We start from the raw sequence: 21,688 nt of genomic DNA, 5'->3' as shown, positions 1-21,688 counted from the left end.
TATACAGATAAACACCCAGACACTGAAAAACATTCATGTTCATCACACAAACATTTTCCAGTTGTGGGAATCGAACCCACGACCTTGGACTCAGAAAGCAGGGTCGCTGCCCACTGCGCCACTCGGCCGTCATTTTTTTACTATAGAGGTTGTAATATGTGTTTAATTTTGCCCAAACTTTGTGTAGATCTGATGAATGTGGTTGGAGATAGAGGACAGAACTCCTCAGCGGACAGGAACAAAACTTCTCATTTAAGGCTTAGCGATACTGAATACTTTAATTTCTTTTAGAACTACATCTAAATTGTATGCCACATCAAAAAACAAAATCAAACGCAGACGAAGTCGCGGGCAACAGCTAGTTAATAAATAAATAACACCCTTTATCTTTATCAGATAGCGATTTTTCGCCATGGCATGGATTTGCTCTCAGATGAAATATCTACTAGGTATTTATTGGGAAATCCAATTAATATTTTTGATCACAATCTACCATCAGACTCGTAAAAGGATTATCATCAATATATGTTGAACTTGGAAATGTTACGAAATCGTTGTCCCACTTATTTTTCAAAGGAGTTATTGTTACGAAAAGAACCTTATAAAGTTATTATGATATAACGACGACCTTTTTGACGATTTTGACTAGCTCTCTGGCGCAACGGTTAGCGCTGTGGTTTTAAGTGGGGAAGCCCAGGTTCGATCCCAGGTGGGGGCAATTTGGGAAGTTTATAATTTCTGAATTTTGTCTGGTCTGGTTTGGTGGGAGGCTGTGCTAGTTAACACCCTATCAACAAAGACAAGCCGCTAGGTAGGTACGATGTCGCGTAGAAACCGATTAGGGGTATGGATTTAATTTAACTGCCATACCTACCCCTAATAGACCCGTACGATCATAGAGGCATTCATCACTTACGAGCAGGTGAGATTGCAGTCGTAGGCTAACTTGCAGTTGAAAAAAAAAACTGACGATTGCAACAATCCTCGTTTGCAAGAATTATGAAGACATGATCAATTAATATCTGTAGCATCGTAAAAATATACAGTTATGACTATGAGTGACCCAGCTGATGAGAATTGGGCCGAGACAAGTCATTTTTACTTAAAGTTTAAGAGGTAAAATATGTAGTTATTAGAAATAAATATTCTTTTATGGTCGTTTCAGTTCTGTTTGGCCATTTTTCTCGTCGTGAGATAAGGAGCGGTCATTGCCCAAGGATTTGTGTGCACATTCATTTTTGTCGCGTGGGAGACCTAGCTTTAGTAGCAGATACTTTATAAAGTTGCGTTCAGATATCAATAGGAGTTTTGTGTGCGAAAGCATTTTGCCGGTTTAAGTATTTGAATTATTTAATAATAGCCAAAAAGATGCGAGAATTGGAAACTTATACAGTGACACTTATTTTAGTAAGCGTAATTTTGTTTGTAAACCGTTCTCCACTTATGTATTTTATAATCATGAAGAATTGATTCAAATTAAAGTTGTATTTTTATTATAGGTTTTTAGTTTTGTTGTGCACATAGAAGCAGTGACAGTGAATCCTTTAGCGCCTATGTGCCCTACGAATAAAATTGCACCTCGAAGAAAGCGCTATGACAATCATCCACGAACCTTTGGAGAGTTTTATAATTTGCTGACACCGAATTCACCTAGTAATTCACCTAGTCTTCAAGAACAGCCACAGGAAGATGTTCCAGATGACTGTGGTGAAATAGATGACTATGATGAAAACGATATTGGTTCCCGTAAGTTAAAGTTTTTTTTTTTTTTTACTATACACACATCGCCATCTAACCCTTCTAGCTAACCATCTAGCTTGTGTTAAGGGTACTAAGATGACTGATGAATATTTTTATGAATAATACACATAAATACAGAGAATATACATATAAACACCCAGACACTGGAAAATATTCATGCTCATCACACCAAAAAAAGTTCCAGTAGTGGGAATCGAAGCCACGGCCTTGGACTCAGAAATCAGGGTCGCTGCAAACTAATAAAGTTTAATATCTCAGAACTCATTATCGTATTAGGAGCGTTTGAGTTAAGTTCAATTGATATGTTTGAATGCCAAGTTATTTATAATTATCTATCTATTGCCAATATTGGTCGTGTACTGGCCAGCCCACTATAAGCACCTGTCTCCTCCTAGTGACACGGCCACGGCTGGCCAAGTGCGGGTTGGTACACTTCACACGTTTTCGAAAACATCATCGAAACCTCTTCCATGATGTTTTCGAAAGCGTGCAGGTTTCTTCACTATGTTTTCCTTCACCAAAATTAAGAGCGTGCGTGGTGAGGTTCGTACTCTGTCCCTTCAAAAGGGAAGCCGAAGCTCTAACCACAAGGCCGAGTTAATCCAATCAACCAATCCAACCAATCGTTAAAGATTTAATAGGTAATTTCTTTAAAGAGAGTTAAATTGTTAGGTTTTTAAAGAACCAAAAACTTGAGAGTTCGTCTTTCTAATTCTATTAGTTTTTCTTCAAATTTTTTAATTCCAAAAAGTGGATGTGTGTAATGAATGCAATGTATGTCAGGGAAATGAAGAACCCAGGGTAGGTCCCGGCACAGCCTTCGTGTTTTTTTTATAACCACTCACAAAACTTTCATTTAATTTTATCCATACCGATGTTTCTCATTTTACAAGATTTATTTAGTACAGATACTGCTACCTCTGCTTACGGAAAAATCAACCCTTTATTTATAAACTTTCAGCTAAATAACTATTACATGTGATGAAGCACTATTATCATTTACTATTAAATTTATTTTAGTATTAAAAAAGGTAAGGAGTTTCAGGACTAGGTCTAATAAGGTAGACTGGAAGCAGAATAGGTCTACCAAATCACTTGACTATCTCTATCACAAAAACAGGGTTATCACAAACGCTATAAGTTTTGTATAATTTCTAAGTTGTGGAAATTTCATTGGTTAATGTGATATAAAAATAAGGCATTACTGTTATGTGTAATAGTATTGTTTGATTACCTTGAGAAGCTAATAAATCCCTACTAATCCCTAAACCTACTAATATTATAAATGTCAATGTAAGTTTTTTATACGCTTTCACGCAAAAACTACTTAACCGATCCTCATGAAACTTTGTACACATATTCTTGGAAGTGTTAGAAGTAATATAGGATACTTTTTGTCCCGACATTAAGCTCGGTCCCTTTGGGAGAGGGGATGAAAGTGCTTGACGATTTTACATCATAACTCCGACAAATTATAACCGATTTAAATAATTATTTTTGTACTATAGAGGTTATAATATTTGTTTAATGTTTAGGCCCAAACTGTGGTTGGAGATCGAGGACAGAAATCCTCAGCAGACCCCTCATTTAAGGCTTAGCGATACTGAATACTTTATTTTTTTTTAAAACTACAACTAAATTGAATGCCACATCAAAAAACAAAATTTAACGCAGACGAAGTAGCGGGCAAAAGCTAGCTAAGCTGAAATAAAAAAATTCAGTAAAAATATTTTGATAAAGTTTTTAACTTACCACGAGGTCTTAGTTCGAGGCAAGCCACTATTAAAAATTTAAAACCGGAACAAATTTTCTTAGTTAGTACAAAATTTCATACTTACTACACTTGTGTCAAAACTAGCTGCGCTATTTTATTTAATAGCTACAGTATTTGTAGAGAATTAGGTATCTACTGTCTAAAAAATTTCGGACAAAAAATTCAATCGATTCGTCGAGAAAAATAGATAAAAATCTTGCCCAGTTAATTATATTACGTACCTACGTACATAACAAATACTTAGCGTTCTTAGGTGCTCAAGGTAAACGCGGAAATGACATTGAAATACGTAGAAAGGGAATAAAAAAAAAAAAACAATAATAATCAGTTACAGGCCACACGTGTTCGTTTCTCTAGTTATTATGTAAATTGCAAATATGAACGTTGCTTATACCTGAGCCATTATCATCATCATCATCACATCAACCCATTACCGACCCTCTACAGGGCACGTGTCTTCTGCCACAATGAGAAGGGTTTAGGCCGCAGTCCACAACGCTGCCCCAGTGCGGTGGACTTCACTCGCCTTTGAGTACATTATGGAGACCTATCGGCATTGGCGTGCATAGAGGATACCCTCTGCACAGGGTATGCAGATAATATAAAACGAAGAAAATCTCCAGTACGAGTGATAAATACGTAAGGGTAGGCTTTTTATAACTCTTACAATGCCTATCCTTAAGTTTTTTATAACTCTTACTGGAGTTTTTCTTCATTTTATATCATCTGCATATCCTGTGCATACCCTCTATGCACGACACTGCCTATCGGGCATGCAGGTTTCGTTACGATGTTTTCCTTTACCGTTGAAGCAAGTGATATTTTAATACTTAAAACGCACATAACTTAAAAAAATAAGAGACTCGTGCTGGGATTTGAACTCGGCCTCTTGAAAGTGAAGCCGTAGTCCTAACCATTAGGCTATCACCGCTTGTATTCAGTACTTAGAAGTAAATCACAGAATTAAGACCATACAGAACCCTAATTGAGCCATTATTGCATGCAGTACATTGAGTCCAACCACAGTGAAAACGCACTGCGCACGCCTTGCTAGCTCTCAAACTTTTCCCATTTTCCTGGTAAACGTTTGAACATTAGAGGTACAATAATTACAGTCAACTGCTAAAGTAGTACCTACTAAAAACGAACTAAAGTGGAGTGGTTTTTGATGCTTCAATGTTCGTCGTGTACGCGGTCGGTTTCTGTATGTCCTTAATTCTGTGGGGAAACATATTATTTATATCGTGGTACCTATGAGGTGCAGCAGGCGATTTTTGACAAAAATTTCGTTCAATAAGGGCGTTAGGGCACTTGTATTAAATTCGTTTTTGATTCATGTTCGAGGTTTTTGTGACAAAATTCGAATAAGTGCACAAACAACTACACAGAATCGTATTTTCACAATTACGAAAACAAATTAAATACGGACGAGTGCACATCGCCCTTAGTCCAGTCTAAACTGATCATTCTGACCAGATTGACAAGATCATGAGGGCCGGTTCTTAGCTCGGTTGATTGTTACCAAATCGAAGCCATCATATCTTTTAAAACATATAGAATACATTTTTGATTATATACAAATTTTAAATATAGACCAATTTAAATAAAACCTTTATTCCTTTCCTGTAGTCACACAACGACCGGCAGTAAGAAGACAAGGACAACACCGCTTTTATTTCAATAAAGGCCCGAATCGCCCGTCGAACCAATACTTGATAAACCAGCACAATCAATATGGCATCAGACCATCCACTGCCCCTGCTAATAGACCGACGCGACCACCACCCGCTGGTTATTTCGGAACCAACAGCTACACGCCACCGAAACCGCTAAAACCAACAGGTAAACTCCAAAAAAAGCTCCTTTTTTAAATAGCGATGATTTTCTTTTTAAATATGTAGCGTGGCTGCAATCACGCCTTGGTAATGTTTGATTGTAAATGATGAAGAGCGATTCACTAGTGATTATAAGGTAGGTAAGGTGCTAAGTCGGAAGCTGGGATGGCATTCTAAATCTTTTCGGTGCGTAAAAGAAACAAGGAAGAAAATCTGGGTTTTGTTTTTTGCAAAGTTTTACTTACGGAGTTCTAATATCTTTATCTATTTGGTGTAGTTATTGCCTGGTCGGATTAGTAGTAAATGTCCAACTACGGATCACGAAATCCTGGGTTTGATACCCGAAAAAAGAGAAATAGAGGGTTGTTCCGGTTTTCAGTCCAGAAATTAACATTTGGTTAAATTGTGATTATTATAGTTTAGCGACCGCCGCCATACCGCCATATTAAATTTATAAGATTAATGTTAAACGAAAATTAATGTCATAAAAGTAGTTATAACATGGACTGATTTTAAATAAAATCGAAAAAATATTTAAATAAGAATTGTAGGGAAACCAGAGCTGTCAGCTGACACCTAGGAACAACAATGTAGTTCATACATTTGATGCATCGTATCTTATGCTCTCCGCACATAGATCGGAATACAGCATTGCAAGAATGCTGCTTAGCGGCAGAAACTAACATGGTGGTAGTACTTCCCCGGACGAGCTCCATCACAAACATCTCTACTACCTACTACTCAGTCTACACACAGTACTCAATCAACACACAGTAGGCTGTTTTCTTTTTTAGTGTAGGAGAAAATGATGGGGACATCCACATCATTTTCCAGGTAAAGAAATCGGTAGATCCACCTTAAGTAATTAATGAATGCTCTAAGAAATAAATATTAATTTACTCCAAGTACTAACCGACCTATTTCCTTTAAATAATTTATTAATTTAATTAAGTATAAAGGAACTAGACTTTCAAGGTGTTAATTGTTAATCATATCTAGTTTAATCAACACTTAGATACTAATCATGATTGCTAGTATTTATTGTGGTAACTTTGCGTGGTTTTACTGCCTTGATTAAGGTCAAAGATTAAGCATTCTTAGGTAGGTAGGTAAAAGGAAAAGCCTCGATAAACTTCGTAATTAAAAATATACTAGTTACCAACTTCACTTCAAAATACCAATACTAATAAGTCTTGTACCTTCGCATTTTATATTTTCTTATAAAATAACTATTATGCCACGTTTTCCTGATACCTATACTATTAGAGAAGTAACTGTACAAAGTGGTCATGAAAAATACGCAGTGACAACCATAAATATCATCAACAGTTAAGATCAAATGGGTTCAGGGATTACACCAGCAAAAAGGTTGTGGACACTAAATAATTTTGGGTTGTATTGTTTTTGGGCCTTTGTGATTGTGGACAATCACTAAATCATTTAGGGTTTTAATTTTTTTTAGGTTACTTTTAAGAAACTCTCTTTGTCTATCAAGTAATTATAGCTTTTATGTGTGGCTAGTTGGAAAGGGTAAAAGATGCAGAAATATTGGGACATAGGCTATGTCTAAATTTTTTCTTCACTTTTTTTTGTCAAATACTTGTTATTTAACATCAAATACAATAATCAATGAAATGTAAGCCTAAAAATCTGCTAAATCACAAACATAACAACATAAAATTCAACACCAATTTATTCAATTACGAAATTGAAAACCGTTTCAATTCCGTACTCCAGCACTGGAGGGGCATATTGAGAATACCCTGGACAGCCTAGCGCACAAATTTGTCTAAACTGGCGCAGCTAGGAATTACTGTTCGTCTTTCCTCTCTATATTACCATCGTTTGTTCTCGTATTTCTGGCACATAATGTGGCGGGGGAATGATAGCCTGGATAAAATTATAGTAGCCGGTCCCTAACGAGATGGGCTGACCAGTTGAAATAGTCAAACTCGTGCCGTTTCTATCAAATCGCCAAAATGGCCTCCTACAGAAACCCATGGAGACAATTTACCCATTCGAAGATGAGAACTCACCAAGACAACGATCTTCAGTAATGAAGGAACGACCATAGAGAGAGAGAGAAATATAATATAATATCTTGATATCTGACGCCGTTTAAGCGTAAGCTATGCTTCCTAGTTTATTTTATACGCACCGAAAAGTACCGGCTTCCGTTATCCCCACTTTTGTTTTGTCTTCTAGGCAAGCGTGGTTCACCTTAGGCTGTAACATCATGCAGCACTTACCATATGTGAATAAATAAAAATAAATAAATGTCACTATATAACCGCTTTACAATGAACAAATAGGTATACTACGACAATACACACATCGCCATCTAGCCCCAAAGTAAGCGTTGCTTGAGTTATGGGTACTAAGATGACTGATGAATATTTTTATGAATTATATACATAAATACTTATAATATACAGATAAACACCCAGACGCTGGAAAACACTTATGTTCATCACACAAACATTTTCCAGTTGTGGGAATCGAACCCACGGCCTTGGACTCAGAAAGCAGGGTCACTGCCCACTGCACCAGTCTGCCGCTAAAATACAGCTAAGAGCTAGTTTAAATATTTATAAAGAAAGTTACTCCTTTCTTTCGTATGGTAGGTACGCTGCATGATTGCCAGTAAAGTAGATGATTTTAAAATAAAGCTTATATCGAAGCGTGCACTTCACACAGGCACAGGTACAGGCTACCTTATTTTTTTATTATTATTAATTTATTTATATTATAGCGGCAGTATATTTCTATTTTATGCCATCTTCTTGCTAGTCAGTGGCGTGCATAGAGAGTATGCAGACGATATAAAATTAAGAAACTCTCCAAAGTTATAAAAAACTTAAGGATAGGCATTGTAAGAGTTACAAAAAGCATACCCTTCAGTATTTATAATATTCTTACTGGTGATTTTCTTCATTTTATATCATCTGGATACCCTGTGCATTCCCTTTATGCACGCCCTTGTTGCTACTCTGGATAAAAGCCTAGCGCACGACGCTCATAACGCTGCTCTAGTTTTTTCCAGGTACTAATATATAATGTGACTTTCAGATTACGTGAAACCAGTTCATGAGGCCGGGCAAGAACCTCAAATTATCTATCGCCCTGGAATAATTGTAGGTGGTCCTCTCGGTCACATAGTTGGTCTTCCCCAAAACCACGGTTTGAAGCATCATACGACTACTACTACTATCAGGCCCAGTAGACAACACAAGTACTACGACCATCACCGTTATGTGCCTTCGACCATACAATCGGACTTAGACCGAAACAGACATCATAGACCAAGAAAATACAATAGTGATACAGGAATATTAGGGTCTTTTGCTGACTTGTTCTTTTAATATGTTATTTTATTCTAAGCAAATACTTATAAGTCAAATATAGTTAATAATTATTTAAGCAAAATCTTCGGAAATTAAATGTCTAAATTAAAATAAAAAAACTATTCTTTTAAACCGCATCATATTTGTAAAACCTCATTATGTAAAATACGGGGATCGACCTGATATCATATATCTGTTATGGGCAACTGACTTTATTATCGATACGTAATACGTATCTATTAATATAACCTAATTAAAAAAACACTATAAAGATGACGATGTGGGTTTCATCATACTTACCTTCCACAACTACAAACATACCTTCTCTCAAATGAACTAACCAAAAATGGCTACGTAGTTAGTTTATTTCCAATAGAAGTGGGAACGATAACCATACCAGCAAAACCTCTCCATAATTTACTAAAAGACCTTGGCCTGGCAAGAACTGCAGTAACTTCTATTATAGAACGAGTTCTCCGAGTCTCTATCAAAATTGGACAGCACGAGCAATGAAGGTGTACGTTGGCTTACGTCATTAATACACTCGAGTCGCAAGCTTCTGGAGCTGCTCAAAATATTTCAAGCCTGTGCTTCGATGTGCCGGACACCTGCACAAATCCATGGGATGCTAAGAAGTTCGTGGATCTGGAGTTTAATTACATAATGTGAAAGGAGAGAGACCTTTTGTTTCCTTTGTGTCGTCATTTAATCGTGCACCGCCTAGATGCCGTAGCCTTGGCAGTTGGAACTTAAGCCATTGTACTGTCGTGCCTGTTCTACAGTGACTTTAATTTTTCTATATACATCGTGAAACATAGGTACATAACAATGGTAGAACAATTTCCCAATAAGTATCGTTCATTCGAGTGAAGTGTGTAGTGTTGCCCAAATGCAAGAACAAGACGAGACTTAGCCAGTCTTGGTCTTGGTCTCGCGCCAATACACCTGGTCTTGGTCTTGGTTTTGGTCTTGCGCTCCCAGTCTTGGTCTTGGTCTTGGTCTTGCAGCAAGAGTCTTGCAAGTCTTGCAATTACCTATTAGTCTATTACTATTTATCAAAGTTTACTTTAAATCTTAGAAAAACGTATTAGAATTGGAACATTGTGAGCTTGAATTAACATAGCCATAGTAAAGATCAAGCAGATTAATAAATAACTGAAGATTTGATAAGAAATTCGAAAAATCAACTGACCTATATGTCGTTTTCCATGGAAGTAACTGTTTCTTAATAAACATTTATGATTTATAAGCTTACATTTGCTAAAACATGTAAAAAAACAAATTAATTACAATAACTTGACTGTATTTTAAAGAACAATACTTATCTGTCTAGAAAGAGATTGAACCCTCAACTTATAAGAAATTTAATAAAAGAGTTTTACGATTTATCATTTATTTGAATAAAAAATAAAATACAACACAAATCAACAGCTTTATCATTAGGTTATGATACTTTATATCAATTCTTTTGACCAAGAATTAATACAAAGTAACCATCTGGCTGACTCATCACTTAACCTATTTCTATGTTTTCTAATTACTAATGATGCTTTAGAAAATAACCTCTCAGCAGGTACTGAAGTTGCAGGTATTGAGAGAAAATCACGGGCCATTTTCGATAAAATCGGATACTCTGTCTCATGCGTCCTCCACCAATCTAAAATGTCTTCCGAGCTGGCAGTTCTTGGTTTTCTCAGGTACTCCTCCAACTCGTCTATCACTAAGCCTTGAAGACAAGATCCAGATGACGTCGAGGGACATTCATAGAGTTTATCAAAGTCTATTACGTCTTCATCTTCATCACATACTTTATTGTCTTTTTCTGGTAATTCCAGAGATTTGTTCAGTGAGTGTAGACTTTTATATTCTTCATAAAGTTCATTGAACTTGCGCAGACTTTCTGTTTTAAGTTGCTTCCCCCACATTGTCAGGTCAAAAGTCTGAGCCTTATGCCTTGGGTCTAAAATTAAAGAAGTACAATAAATCCAGTTGCTCTTCTTGTAATGTTTAAGCATTTTGTCTCGAGCTGCTTGGAAAGCTAGAATGAGCCTTTCATCCACTTCAGATCGATTAGGTTTCTCATCTAACTGTTTTACCATGGATTCAATTTTATCTAGCAAGAGATTAAATGATACAATGACTAGCGGTAACGTAACATATTTGTCTCCACCAAGTTTTGTACTTAAAAGTTTAAAGTTTATTAGAAATTTATGTAATTTTTCGAGTACCTGCCATTCATTAGCTGTGATTTGAAAATCATTCAATTCGGTGACAGAACTGCACAATATGTCAATGCCCGCTCTCACTTTTAAACCAAATCCAATCATATCATGTGTGGAATTCCATCTCGTTGGACAGTCAAGAATGGCATTTAGATTTGATGGCACGCCAGCTGCTTCACAAGCAGACTGAAACTTCTTCTTCACTATCTCACTTCTTTTTATTTTACTGGAAATACTGCGTAACTTTGTTACAGATGTACGCGAGTCAGCAATATTTGGTGCAGATTCTTCATCTTCCTCATCCTCAGTTTCGTCTGCATAGTCTTCGTACTGCTGATCTTGCGCGTTAGTGTCAGACTCACAGTGTAATGCTAAGGTCTTTAATAAATCTTGTACACCAAGGTTTAAAATGTGAGCAAAGCACCGGAAATGTTGATTGTCTGAATCAAAGTGTGGCGGCAGCTGTTTGCCCAGTTCATACATAAATTTGGTATTTGCAGTTGCGTTGTCGACCGTGATACCTTGTATTTTATCAATTATGCCATATTCCAATAAACATTCATGGAAAATTGTTGCAATATCTTCCCCAGTATGTCGACCGCGTGATGGTATAAAATCAAGAACTACAGATCGATACTTCCATTCGTTGTCTATATAATGAATAGTAACCCCGTAGTAACTCCTACCAGCAATTGACGTCCACCCATCAATGGTAAACGACATTTTAGATGATAATGGTTGAAGTCGTTCCTTGAGATTCAATTGGAGCTCTTCAAATCGCTCTTTGACTTTCCTTCTAAGTGTAGACCTTTTAGGAAACACCATATTAGGGCAAATACGTCGAAAATATACTTGTGTAGCTTCGTCATCGAAAAATGAGAAGGGAAGATATTTTTTCACCACCCAATCAACTGTAGCTGTCGTGATGTTGTCACTGCTGTTTTCCGACTGAAACAAAACAATAAATCTTGTGTTATTATTTAAAACATACTAGGTTTGAGCGTATAAGAGGAGGAGGTTTGTTGTTGTTAAATCGAGAAAATCGTTAAATTGATATTTGTTATATTAAGGTTGCACTGTACTGTAATTTACCAAAATAAAGTACTTAGTTGTTACTGGCCGATTAAATGAAAATATGGGTGTTTATAAAAAATATTTAAGACGATAATTACATACTTAATATGTCGCACCCCTAGATGAAAACACCACTAACTCAAAAATACTTACGTAAGTTAATGGCGTTTTTGAAAGTATCGCATGAATAGCTACGCGGAGTTAAAATTCTTTTAACTGTTAAAAAAATATTCTTACCTGTCCACTTCTTCCAGCGGTTACTAAAAAGCTTGTGATATCTCCACTTAATTTTGGTTTAACAGGAAGAAATATTTCTGATTCCTTTTTGTGGAAAGACATTAGATGTTTCCTTAAGCCTGAAGTGTTTCTGTTTTTCATTTTTATTTCAATCTTTTTATGTTGGCACAATTTACACAAGGCAGTTTGGGATGCATGAATTATTTCGAAAAACTCCTCAAATTTGCTTTTGGGTCTTTTAGATCTGTGACTCAAACTCTCGTTACTCGGACTAGAATAATTTGAATCTTCGTCACTCATATTAAATTGTACACGTGATACGTTTTTAGAAAACAACGAGAATTAGTAAAAACAATTATTAAGTTAGAATTGAAGCACAGCTCAATTGGAAATGACTGGAATTAAAATAATTCCTTCATTTATAGTACGTTTCCTTGCTTTTTACCGCGCCGCCTCGCCACGTGCCGGCTCTATGAAAAGGATGCCGCCGCAAATCGAACGATGCCGCGTGCGGCGTACAAACACACACTAAATATTACCTACTTGTACAGACGCGACCCGTGAATAAAATATATGTGAAGAATTAGTGCCAATCACTATTCTTTACATATAAGTGAATGTTTTGGCGTGCATCTATACTAATATTATAAAGCTGAAGAGTTCGTTTGTATGTTTGAAATAAATCCTGAACGTCACTATACCTCCAAAGTTACTATTCCTCGTGGACGAAGTCGCGGGCACAGCTAGTAAATACTTACTCTCATCATCTCTCTCAGAGATATTCGAACACTTTTTTGCTATTTTTTCTTGTAAAAACTTAAGAAATACATATAATGACTAAATGTACAATAATAGTACCTAAGTAATTAGTTTAAAACCATATAAGTAATCAATATTATAATTACTTACTAGAATGAATTATTATGACATCTACTACCTATCCTCACCATTTTATCCTAATCATAATACTACTTGCGTGATCAGTATAATGTATTCATTTTCATTCTAAGCACTCTGAAACTTATTTATTCTTTGGAACACCTGTAGGTACTCTTAAAATTCGAAATTATTTTGCATGAATAGTGTCAAATGTTATGATTTCGGCGCGGCGGCAACGATTGTTTTAGATTTCAAAAGAAGCCGCCGGCGCGTGTATCATAACCATGTACTTCCGAAAAGCGGCAAATTTCTTTGAGAAGTAAGTACAAAACCTTTGATGCCGCATTATCAAAGTGCCGATGGTTAAAACATAACTATGCATGCACTCAGTTTGATTTTAATAGATATTTTTTTATTCGCTATGTTTATGGTATTAGTCGTAATGCGCATAGGTCCAGTTTTTCATATTCTTTGATATAGTTTTTTGCGTCTCATAGAATTCCTAAGCGTACCTACCTACCTATACACCGAACTGTTACACCTAACTACTCCGTGAAATAGCGCTAAGTCCTAGCTGCAAGACGCAAGAGTCTTGCAGGCTATGTCTTGTTCTTGCTCAAGTCTTGCACGGTCAGTCTTGGTCTTGGTCTTGCTAAAAATACGCGGTCTTGTTCTTGGTCTTGGTCTTGCAAAAACGCAAGAACAAGACCAAGACTGCAAGACCAAGACTGAATTTGGGCAACACTAGAAGTGTGAAAATATAAGTGAAGGATATCGTCGAAGATTTGTAATTTTCATTACATTCAGGACCTACATATTATGTTATGTTTTGCACCATATATGTAGATACCTAATTCTCTCTAATCTCCAGTGTGGGATGATATCACCGCATGCGCAATATACCTACGAGTCATGTGGTTAAACGTTTTAAAGCGATCCCTAAGGCGCATGTGAATTTTGTGATTATTTTATTTGTAGTGAGCGCTTGAAAATGTATGCAATTTTAATTCAGATTTTTACTATACTGTTTCTTTTTATTCCACATAAATGCGAAGGTCAGTATAAATTTCTCTGTACCAGACATTGTTTTTTTTCTCATAGAAAGTTTAAGTTTAACGTAAATGCTAAAATTAGTCTTATTTATTTTCAACATTAATTTTATTTTATTTCCTTTTTATCATCTTTATTTTATTTGTAACTTCAATTGGGATTGAGACTATTTTTCTTGACTGTTTCCATATTAGATAATGCAAATCGCAGGATATATTTAAGCTAGGAATAAAATTTAAGAAAAAACTTTAATTTTAGAAAACCCCTACTTAGAAGCTCTGAAACGGAAACCATGGGAAAGTATTCAGAAATACGTCGAGGTGCGTCCTGGTGCGTTTCTCTTTTACTGGTTATACTACGCTGACGGAGTACAATACGGGTCTGATCGTAAACCACTAATCATATGGATTCAGGGTGGACCGGGTCATGCGGCTTCTGGCATAGCTAACTTTGCTGAAATTGGACCGCTTACTATAGACATGCAGCCTCGAAACCATACATGGGTAGGTAAACTTATATTCTAGCTATTTTTTTAATAATTGTATGACTCCCAAACATTCTAAACCTAGAAAGTATAATCTCCTGTTAAAGTACTATTTTCGAGTACTCTATTAGTACTTATATCGACATTAAACAGAGTAAAATATGTAGTATATTTTAGAGTACGTTTGGCAACCCTACTTGTGTTATGCGTACAGTAGGTAATTATTGGGAGCATATAAACAGTACCTCACTTTTGCAAAAGAGCAATGCGACATTGATAGGCTGATGATAATGATGTCGAAGCCCTTTCGGTTAGAAACTTGTAATCGATTCTCAGCAACTTTCAAGGCTCCGGTGAAAAATAGATAATGGTTTCGGCGCCATAAACAGGCGGACATTGGAACTCAGTCATGACTTATATTAGGATAGTAGAGTTTGGCCTCGTTAAAAATTGTTACAAGGACTTTTCAATAGGACCACCTACACATGAGAACCAAAGACTGTTTACCTAAAAGTTTAATATAATACAAAATCATTCACGATTGACGTCTTGAGTTTTTCTACATCTAATTCCAGGTAAATGGTCGGAATGTACTGCTGATAGATCATCCTGTTGAAAGTGGATTTAGTTATGCAGTTAATGAAACACTTCTGGTAAAAACAGATAAAGATGCAGGTTTGTAATTTTTTTGCTATTAAAATATTTTATTCGTGAAAACGTAGACAATAATTTTTATATTTAACCGTAGGTAAGGTTTTTTTTTCGCTGCTGCAAGGACATCATAAGCACATGGCAAAATATGCATAGCGCATTAGCAAACATATTGCATATAAAATTTGTATCAGGTATATTTATGATGTATTGTTTAAAAATACAACTATTTGGCTTATTATTAAGCCCCCAAGGTTCCTACCACTTTACAGAAGGTAAACACAGTCTCACACTACCATTTGGATATTATTTTTCACACTCTCATCGTAGTGTGAAAAATAATATCCAAATGGTAGACAACTAGTCGTGAGAATTTATAACGTACTAGCTGTTGCCCGCGACTTCGTCTACGTTTGATTTTGTTTTTTGATGTGGCATTAAATTTAGTTGTAGTTCTAAAAGTATTCAGTATCGCTAAGCCTTTAATGAGGGGTTTGCTGTTGTCTGCTGAGAAGACCTGTCCTCTTATCTCCAACCACAGTTTGGGCAAAATTAAACACATATATTATAACCTCTATAGTACAAAAAAAAATTTTTAAATCGCTTATAATTTGTCGGAGTTATGGTGTAAAATCGTCAAACACTTTCATTCCCTCTCCCAAAGGAACCGAGCTTAATGTCGGGATAAAATGTATCCTATATTACTTCTAACACTTCCAAGAATATGTGTACAAAGTTTCATGAGGATCGGTTAAAAAGTTTTTGCGTGAAAGCGTAACAAACAAACTTACATTGACATTTATAATATTAGTAGGGATAGGGATAGGGATAGGGATTACTTCTGTATAATTCCATTTTTTACAGTTCCGCACTTAAATGGTAAAAAGTAGCCCTTATTCGTAATCGCTCTTTTATTCTAACCTAATATTTCCTGGGTCAGATTAAAGAGACAAGCTCTGTAATCTGACCATCTATTTAATTTTTCTAGCGAAGTTTCTCATTAAAATTCCTATCTACGTTTCAAATGATCAATAGAAATCTAGGTATGCTAAAGTCGACAACGCATCCTAAAATTTTTAATCTTTTTTTCTCTTAAAATCGTTGATTTTGTTTAAAAAACCTTAGATTAAAATTCAAGAAGAAAATCCAGTTAGCGATTTTGTAAAATAGTCGTACCAACCTACTTATTTATTAGCTTAAAAATATTTTCCTAAATATTTACAGCGAAATGCTTTACACAAATTAGGTTTACTTTGTTGTGTTAAGTATATCTACCACATACACGATTTTGATTATATAACTTACGTATACTAACGTCTAATACCTACCATAAATAGATGGTGACATCCTTACCTTATAAGAATTTTGATTTCAAAGGCCTAAATATAGAAGGTACATATAATATGCTGCGGTAGTACGGACCAAAATCAAATTTCATAACGTAAAAGTGTGGGCGTAATGGCTGCTTTCTCAAAAAGTTTTGCAAAGTTGCAAAGGTACTCAATTTGTGACGTCTTATTTTTTAAACGATCTTTCATTTGTAAAAGTAACTTAGCTTCGACTTAAGTTGATGGACACAGGGCGGCACTTTGTGGGTGGTGGGTCGGTGGGTTTTCAATAACATCTGTTGGGCCACCTGTTAAATCCGTATATCAACAACTTTTTGTTTCTGTGGTATAGGTACAGACAGTAGCATAGATACATTTTCAGGGCACATAAGAAATGAAAAACAAATACAACTAACATAGAACTAACTAAAAGAAAAAAAGAAGGCAATAGAAGCGTGTAAAGGTGGCTTTATCGTGACAATTTAAATTATTCGTTTCTATATTTTTTGGTCTCTTTTGGTAACAATTTCTAAATTTCTGGAGTTAATTAAAGCTCAAAGTATGAACGAAACTATAACTATCAGCTAAGTATAAAGTTATTACTTATTTAGAGAGATAATACTTACGTATTATATTTTTATTTATAGCGAAAGATCTCTTCAGAACAATAAAGGAGTTCTTTAACACACATAAAGAGTTTCGTCAAACACCAACATATATATTTGGTCAAAGCTATGGTGGCAAGTTGTGCCCTAGACTGGGTTATTATTTACACAGGGTAAGAATATATAAAAAAAAACAAAATTAATTTATTTCAAGAAGGTCTTACATGAGTAGGTACTTTTAAAACGTCAAGTATGTCTTTTTGTAGTGGCTCTACTACCGGTTCGGAAGGCAGATTCTACCGAGAAGAAGAAGAAGCCAGTATATTATAAAAACTTAAGAATAGGCATTGTAAAAGTTGTATAAAACCTAGCCTTAAGTATTTATAACTCGTACTGGAGATTTTCTTCATTTTATATCATCTGCATACCCTCTATGCACGCCACTGCAAGTTTTCCGTAGTATATTTAATTAATAACAAAAAAAAACAGAAGACTAGATTCTTAGTGTTTTAGGTAATAAATAGTTTACCATTATGATGATATGAAGTGTAAAGTATTGTGAATTTAAATTCGAAGGCAATCAAAAAAAACAATTTCAAGATGAACTTCAAGGGCATCGGTATCGGCAGCGGGTGGGTCAGTCCGAAGCTGAGTAGTTTGGCGCAGCCTCAATTCCTATACAATATGGTAAGTGCTTACCATATTGTAGTCAGCGGGTTTACTATCACTACTAAAAGCAGTATTATTTTAAAATTGAAACCTGAACGTCTCTAAAATAAGAATTATAATTTTGTAACAAGAAGTTCACTTAGGTGTTGTTTCGTTAGCGACAGATTTATGAAATAATTAGGGAACCAGTTCCGGATCCAGCAGGTATATCCATACTACCTTTGTGTTAAAAAGGCTTTTTAAGTTATAATTGACGGCAAGCATAAGGCTCTAATGGTATGTACCTAAGTGGATACCATCGCCTAAAAGCAGAGCTCTTAGTAGGGCATGAATGAACACGTTCTACGTATTTCCGCCCAGTGTCTGACCTGAGGCGAAGGTTTTAAGTTATTCGGCCACTACGCCTCTCAGACCGGAACACAGCAATGCTGCTTGGCGGCAGAAATAAGCATCGTGGTAGTAGGTACTTCCCCGGACGAGCTTTGTATCAATAAGCTTTACTGCTACTAAAAGATTAACTAGTTGCAGAGCTCTTTGTGACGAAGTATTATGTACTCGAACTGTTAAATAAGAATTTTTACTTGTTTCAGGGTGTAATCGATCAGCCCACGTACAGGAAAGCAATGAAACTGGCTAAAAATATAGCCTATCTAATCGATAAAACAGATTACGCGGCCGCAAGTAAATTAGATAATACATTATTTCAATTATTGAATGACGAAGCCGGGATGGAAATAAATTTTAACAATATAAATCAACCGACAGTTTATGGTGCCCTTACAGATTTAACAGAGAAAATTAATAGATATGTGAAACCAACACTTGCAGAGGTTCATCAAAGTTTAAGCTGGATTTGGACATCAGAGGAAGCTTTCCAAAGTTTAAAGGAAAGTTTACTAGTGCCATCGAATAAGTTCTGTAAGTTACGTTTTACTTCCTAAGTAGGTTCACCAAGTGTCAGTGAATCATCGCATTGGAGTAGCGTGTTGAGTAATTGGTCTAGAATTTTTCCCCTAAGGGGAGAAGGCCTGACCCAGCAGCACGGCAAGAGGAGGCCGGAGACAAAAATTATATCCCCTTTAGAGGCATAAAATACATGTGCCCACCTGCCAATGCAAGATGAAACTAGAGGACCACTTCTTAGATGAAACTAGAGGTTCAGGAACATGGGATACTTTTTAGTCCGGGAAAAAATGACCCCCCTCCGCCCCCAAGGGGTTTCTGAGAAACCGAAACAAACGCAAACGTAGTCCCGGGCAACTGTTATTAAAATTGTAATTTTGATCTTTTCTTCCAGTAGAGACACTCCTCAATAACACAGAACTCAAAATTTCAGTATATAATGGCAATTTAGATGTTGCTACACCGCTTGCAGGTACGTAGGTATACCTATCTCCTCATGTTATGACAATTAATAGTATAAAGTAATTTGATTCCTTGGATACATAAGTACCTACTGGATTGGTTGTGTATTTCACCTAATAATTATGGAAGAGTTCCTTCTAAGTGCTCAAGGCCGACCCTAAAGTGTTTGAAGTTATTTGCGTTTTTATTTTAACCAATTAAAATATCACTTGCTTTAACGGTGGAAACAAAGTGAGGAAACCGGCATGCCTGAGTTTTCTTAACGTTCTCAAAAGCGTGTCAAGTCTGCCAATCCGAATTTATTTGCGTTTTTAATTCGAGCAAAATGGGTTGATGTCACATGCCACTGTCAAAAACCTCTGAAAATAAAGTTAGTGAGCGACGGCCAAAGGGTATGTGGGGTACACTCACTGAGCTCTATTTATTATTACCACTGGATAGGCTTCGGTTATTTGTTTTTGTCTCCAATTGCTGCAAGCCATTTTGGCGGTTTCAGTAGGACGCTGTGGCCAAGGAACTAAAATTTTAATGACTAAAAGCAATATCATATAAATTAGTTCCAGACACACGTAAGTCACATTTGGGAATAAGGATGAAGAGGCGCCACTGAAGGGCGACGTGTGCGTACAAATGCGATGTTTGGAGCATTCATACATAATATTCCGTTATATATTTAGGTGCTACGAATTTGGTCCATGCTCTGAAGTGGCACGGAGCGCAGGAGTTTTCTAGTGCAAAGAGGATACCAATACGAGGGTACAAGAACGGATTTTATAAGACGGCTGGACAATTCAGCTTTTGGACGGTATTTGGATCTGGACATTGGGTACGTATTCACTTACTTCTTCACTTATGATTTTCTTGACAGTAATTGAGAAAGGTTAAAATTATGGTAGTATAGACCGTTTTAATGTAAAGTATATCATAATCCACTTTTCGACCTATCAATAATCGTCATATTGTATTAATGATTAGGTCCCTACAGGCTTTAGAATCGACGATGCACTGAAGTTGTCAGCATTTGATGAATGACCTTGTTATCATTAGGACATTAATTACTCTATGCTTTAACCTAATGAAGTAGGTAGTTAACAGATAAACATTAAAATTTTCGCCAATTTTCTAGGTTCCAGAAGATAACCCAACTGCAATGGAACAGATCCTGGAATATCTCATAGAAGATACTAATTTAGTCCATCCAAGAGAAATATAATCGAGTGATAATAATTATGTAGCATAATATCATCAAATAAACCTGATTAACAATTGTAGAACTGGTAATCAATTTTTTAAAGTATTGCTTTACTAATAAGAGAAAATAAACATTAATCGTTTACTGATAAAAACTAGGAGGCTGTACATATATATACTTACCCAAAAGATGTTAAGCCTTTCCTCGAAGTAGTACGCGTCGGGAAACAAAGAAAAACTAATCGAAAGTAAAATAAGTACCTACCCTAATTTAATTTTCGTACGTGAATGCCCAGTGCGAGATTTTCTATCTACGTTTTCTTATTCGTTCGTGTGTAAGTTAACTTACATTTATATGGTATTGAAGGAGTGCCAACTAGTTTCAATATGGGGAAACCATGTTTTAACTGAATTGCGCTTGTCCGATACAATATAAATTGTAGTTAATTTTCACGCGATTTAATAAGTAAACGTAGGTAGAAAATCTCCACTTTGCACTTTTCACGGAGGCAGGCGTGATTATAAAAATAAAATAAATAAAGTCATTGAAATTGTATAATGTCTTAAATAATAATAAAAATCATAGCTCTATACAATTTCATATTTACATTAAAAAAATGTAATTACATTTAACTTTTGAAGCACCGTAAACATCAATAGAAATATTATTATTTTTATCATTTTCACAATACAATAAAAATGTACACGAGGCTTTTGCGAGCTTAATATACTGAGCCTTACGAATATAACGTCGAGACCACATCAAAATTAATATTGTTATTTAAAAAAAGTTCAAGAGGATCTAGATACACAAAAAAACTAAGTAGGTATGTACTCGTATGTATGTATATATGTATACGAAATAACTACCTTTTATTAAAGTGGATTAGTGATTTCGAAAAGCTACCTTTTATTAAATCATAACAATGCTTCATTCAATTATTCTATTTGTTCGGGTTAGAATTTAATAATTTTTTTTGATTTACTTTATCAAAAAAGACCCAAACTTTTTTTAGTTTATTTAAAAAATGGCTCATTTGATTTTCGTATATAGATAAATTAAAATAAAATAAGTATTTTTATATACGTACAACAATTTGGTTCCACCAATCAAAGCGTGGTAGTGATTAATAAAAAAAAAATCCTAAAAATTATGTATATAAATTTGAATCCACCTATTAAAGCGTGGTTATTAATAAAAAAAACCTATAAATAGACC

The 21,688-nt window shown here is 35.5% G+C and overlaps 2 protein-coding genes across 3 annotated transcripts; both read left to right on the top strand.

The window, feature by feature from the left end:
- Positions 1 to 1,368: 1,368 nt before the first annotated feature.
- On the top strand, positions 1,369 to 8,732 carry LOC120627049. Its single transcript, XM_039894887.1, has 4 exons — positions 1,369 to 1,407; positions 1,500 to 1,746; positions 5,165 to 5,377; positions 8,440 to 8,732. The coding sequence occupies exons 1-4, from the start codon at positions 1,369 to 1,371 to the stop codon at positions 8,730 to 8,732; spliced, it is 792 nt and encodes a 263-aa protein (XP_039750821.1).
- A 5,220-nt stretch (positions 8,733 to 13,952) lies between these two features.
- LOC120627142 (retinoid-inducible serine carboxypeptidase-like) lies at positions 13,953 to 20,597 on the top strand. 2 transcript variants are annotated; one of them, XM_039895010.1, is made up of 10 exons: positions 13,953 to 14,181; positions 14,228 to 14,230; positions 14,435 to 14,679; positions 15,236 to 15,335; positions 17,287 to 17,417; positions 17,821 to 17,931; positions 18,504 to 18,831; positions 19,211 to 19,288; positions 19,956 to 20,104; positions 20,405 to 20,597. In XM_039895010.1, exons 1-10 carry the CDS (start codon positions 14,118 to 14,120, stop codon positions 20,489 to 20,491), a joined length of 1,296 nt encoding a protein of 431 aa, XP_039750944.1. In that variant the 5' UTR covers positions 13,953 to 14,117; the 3' UTR covers positions 20,492 to 20,597. The 2 variants fall into 2 exon arrangements, with proteins under 2 accessions (XP_039750944.1, XP_039750945.1); XM_039895011.1 differs by lacking the exon at positions 14,228 to 14,230 and having other exon boundaries at positions 20,405 to 20,595.
- The last annotated feature ends 1,091 nt before the right edge of the window (positions 20,598 to 21,688 follow it).

Source organism: Pararge aegeria, chromosome 10 (assembly GCF_905163445.1).
Source record: "Pararge aegeria chromosome 10, ilParAegt1.1, whole genome shotgun sequence".
NCBI lineage: Eukaryota > Metazoa > Arthropoda > Insecta > Lepidoptera > Nymphalidae > Pararge > Pararge aegeria.
The sequence above is the reverse complement of the archived record's forward strand: the minus strand, read 5'-3'. Positions and strand labels throughout refer to the sequence as shown.